At 48.4% G+C, this 3,393-nt stretch overlaps 1 protein-coding gene across 2 annotated transcripts; it reads right to left on the reverse strand.

Moving 5' to 3' along the window:
* Positions 1-781: 781 nt before the first annotated feature.
* Positions 782-3,155, reverse strand: lratd2a (LRAT domain containing 2a). 2 transcript variants are annotated; one of them, XM_055634826.1, is made up of 2 exons: positions 2,768-3,155; positions 782-2,673 (listed from the first exon to the last, which is right to left on the reverse strand). In XM_055634826.1, the coding sequence occupies exon 2, from the start codon at positions 2,594-2,596 to the stop codon at positions 1,733-1,735; it is 864 nt and encodes a 287-aa protein (XP_055490801.1). In that variant the 5' UTR covers positions 2,597-2,673; positions 2,768-3,155; the 3' UTR covers positions 782-1,732. The 2 variants fall into 2 exon arrangements, with proteins under 2 accessions (XP_055490801.1, XP_055490802.1); XM_055634827.1 differs by having other exon boundaries at positions 3,088-3,149.
* Positions 3,156-3,393: the final 238 nt, after the last annotated feature.

The raw sequence follows: 3,393 nt of genomic DNA on the forward strand, positions 1-3,393 counted from the left end.
ATGTCGGGTTTTGAAACAGTGATCTCACCTGACCCCGCCAGTTGAGATTCATAACATAGGAATTTTAGAAAATCTGTACCAATTTTACCCACAGGCTCTTTGTTGGCTCCCTGGCTGAGTTTAATTAACTCAACAGACTGCTGTTTGAACAGATCTCCCTAATCTATAACACTGGAAATATTTGAAATATTTACTGATCACAACAGGAGGTGGTTGAGTTTCTGATTGATGTTTTCAAATTATCACTGATCAGGCTAATTTTTTTGTACCATGATAAAAGCAGCTCACTGCCTAAGGTTTTTTTCTATATGTATATTCAAGTGTACTTATGTTCATACAGAGCAGGCTCGGGAATTCAATTTGATTGCTTTTAGAGGGACATTTTAATCTGATGCACATTATGAATGATGTACAAATGTCCTTAATGATTTACCAAGGAAAGAATTCTCCTGTGCTCCTCTTGCAACTTACTCTGCATTTAGTAATTTAACAAAGTGGAGTCAGACAGCGAAAATAGTAGAAACAAAGAACTGCAGATGATGATTACAAACAAAAAGACACAAAGTGCTAGAATAACACAACAGGTCAGACAACAAGCCTGGAGAACATGGATAGTTGGCCCTTCTACAGAACGTTTTGGGTCGCGGCCCATATTCAACTAAAATAGTGTTAAATCACAATCCAACTCTTGATAAAGAAGAGGTAGTGAGGTAGAGAAAAGTTACTTAACAACTCATTACTATTGTTTATGGGAACACTACATAAAGATTCTCACATGGAAAACCATGTAATTCAACATTTTTATTACATGGTTTTGCAATTAACACAAGTGCTCATTAAGACACAATCAATACATAGTTTGTGTGTTCTGTTGATCTTTAAGAACCTTTCCAAATTTTGATATGTTATGCACATCAACATTAAGGCAGGTGAAAAAATGAACAGGAGTGCATAACTTAATGCACAATAATTCAAAAATATCATTACAAAAATAGTTAATTCAATTTCAATAAAGATATGCAAGAACTATGGACATTGTGCATTCTCTGAGTGTATTGGTGATAGCATAAACATTGGAAACCTGCCTATATTAGTAGGGGCTTCAAAACCAAATTTAAGAAAATAAAATCTATTGAGCACTATTTCTTAAATCAACTATATATAAAGTCTCTATGTTTAATATAACACCAGAGGAGGGTGTATTTGGTGACTGGAGCACTTTTCCCTGTGATCATTGCAATCCGGCAAGCATGCTCAGTCTTCACAAGTATTTACCCGTCTTCCTGTTAATAACCGCAATTCATCTCCGGATCAGACTAATCCCTTCAGGGGAAAAAAAAAGCCATTAATTCCGTGTATTTAACTTTGCCCTTCATTTTGAAGGAACCATTGACCCCGCAGCCTTCCCTGGTCAGAGAGAAGTCTGCGCTCGGTTACACTGCACCACGCCGTGACTTGGGTGGAGGTGGTGGTGGGGAGATGTGGGGGGAAAGTGGCTGTTTTGTCTTGCAGCTGAAAGAGGTGTCGTTCAAGTTAGCTGCCAGACCCAGCAGTCACCTCAAGACCCAGGGAATCAAGTAATTTTCCACCCGGAGGTTCTGCCAAAGAATTAATGTCAGTTTCCTGCAAGAGGATAAATGGAATGTAACAGCCGGACACATGGTTATGCATCCCTTTTTTTTTAAAGTTCGGAGCTGGCTTCACTGAGAGTGGCTGGGTGTAAAACCCCCGCTCATTGAGCGTCCAGTTCAGTCCGATGCTGTTCCTCTGTCTGCAGATGTGCGGTTAACTCCTGCATCAGGGCCACTTTGCCAAGCTGGTCGTTTCTCCTCCTCTCCATGACCAGATCTTCCAGGCTCTGGAACTCCAGCGTGTGGCTCGCCTTGTCGCTCAGGTGGACCTTCAGGCGGTAAGGCTGCTTGCCAATCCTCAGCTCGCCCCCTGCCTTGAACTCCCTCCGGCCGCACCGGCACCAGGCGGCGAAACACTCGGAGCTCCTCCAGATCAGTTGCACCCCCTTGAGTCCCACCTGCTGGAGGGCGCACTGCACCACGCTCTCGGGAGGCCGGGCTTTGAACTTGTACAGGTGGTTCACCAGTCGCCCCCTCCTGCCCTGACTGGCATCGGTCAAAAAATCGTTCTTAATCTCGGCCTTGTGCAGATGCACCACTTGGAAATCACCCACGTAAACGGCCCAGTGTGGGCACTGGTTCTTGCCTACAAATTCCACCAGGTCGCCGGGTTTGCATTTGTTGAGGAGCGTTTCGGGCGGCTGGGTGGTCAAGTCTACCCCTTCTCCTCCTCCTCCTTCTCCTCCTCCCTCGCTCTTGCCGAAACTGCCCCTCTTCTCGTAGATGCACTGGTCCCTGTAATACACCGAGCACTCCACTTCGTTGCGCGCATCGTAAGTGTTCTCCTCCGTCAACACCGTGCCCGCTTCGCTCGCCACCGGCTCCTCCAGCTCGTCCTCGTCCACCGAGAAGATGTAAGAGACTCCGATGCGAGGTCCCGGCTCCTCCCGGTCGCTCCCCGTCGGGTCAGCCGTGGGAACCTCGGCGTAGCTCAAGTGCGTAAGTCTCTCCACCTGGTTCCCCATTGCAGTTAATGCTCGTCCGGGGGAGACAATCCCACCTCTCTCTCCGCCGAGCAGCAACGCGAGAGAAGGAATTTCACCTACAGGAACAGAAAATAATTGATCCAAGCCCATACACGCACACACACACACAGCCCAAGCCCCAGAACAAACTGCATAAGCCCAAGCGCTAACCTTAACTCCTCTCGCCAGCAGGTTCCTCCACCCCGACCTCCATCGCCTCCCTCGGGGAGGTTTGAAAAGTTAGGAGGGATCGCCGGGGGAATGGTGCTGGAATAAAGTTTCCCTGGGCTCGCATTAATTGTGTGCGTCTGATCTCGCAGCTTCCTCCCTCTCTGCCCAGGTGTAGCCGGAGTTGCGAGTGATCCCAGGTGGGGGAGCAGCAGGCAGAGGCAACAACCAGTAGAGATAATAACCCTCTCTTTAAATCCTTCTTTAGTGCCGTGGCTCCGCGCCGTCTCGTATCCGGAGGTCAATGTCACTAACTCACTCACAAAGCGAGTGTGCGCCGGCCGCGTTGATGTAGGGTGAAGTGTGACTCAAATTGCACTGAGCTCTCTTCCTCCTCCCCCTTTCCTTCCGCCCGCGCTCCCTCCCTCCCTCTCCCTTGCAAACGTCAAGGTGAGCGAACGGAAACGAGCCAGTGTCTGTCAGAAGCCCTAGAACAGCCTCCGGAGTGCCTCTCCCACCCACAGGACCCGGGGTCTCGCCCTCGCCCTCCCCCTCCTCTCCTCTATTTCCCACCCTCTCTCTATCTCCCTCCCTCCCTCAACCTCAATCTGATCCTTTCTTTCGTTTTT

Source organism: Leucoraja erinacea, chromosome 4, assembly GCF_028641065.1.
Source record: "Leucoraja erinacea ecotype New England chromosome 4, Leri_hhj_1, whole genome shotgun sequence".
NCBI classification, from domain to species: Eukaryota; Metazoa; Chordata; class Chondrichthyes; order Rajiformes; family Rajidae; genus Leucoraja; species Leucoraja erinaceus.

Excerpts from the sequence above, each read along its gene's own strand:
- lratd2a (XM_055634826.1), bottom strand. The coding sequence starts at position 2,596 with ATGGGGAACCAGGTGGAGAGACTTACGCACTTGAGCTACGCCGAGGTT.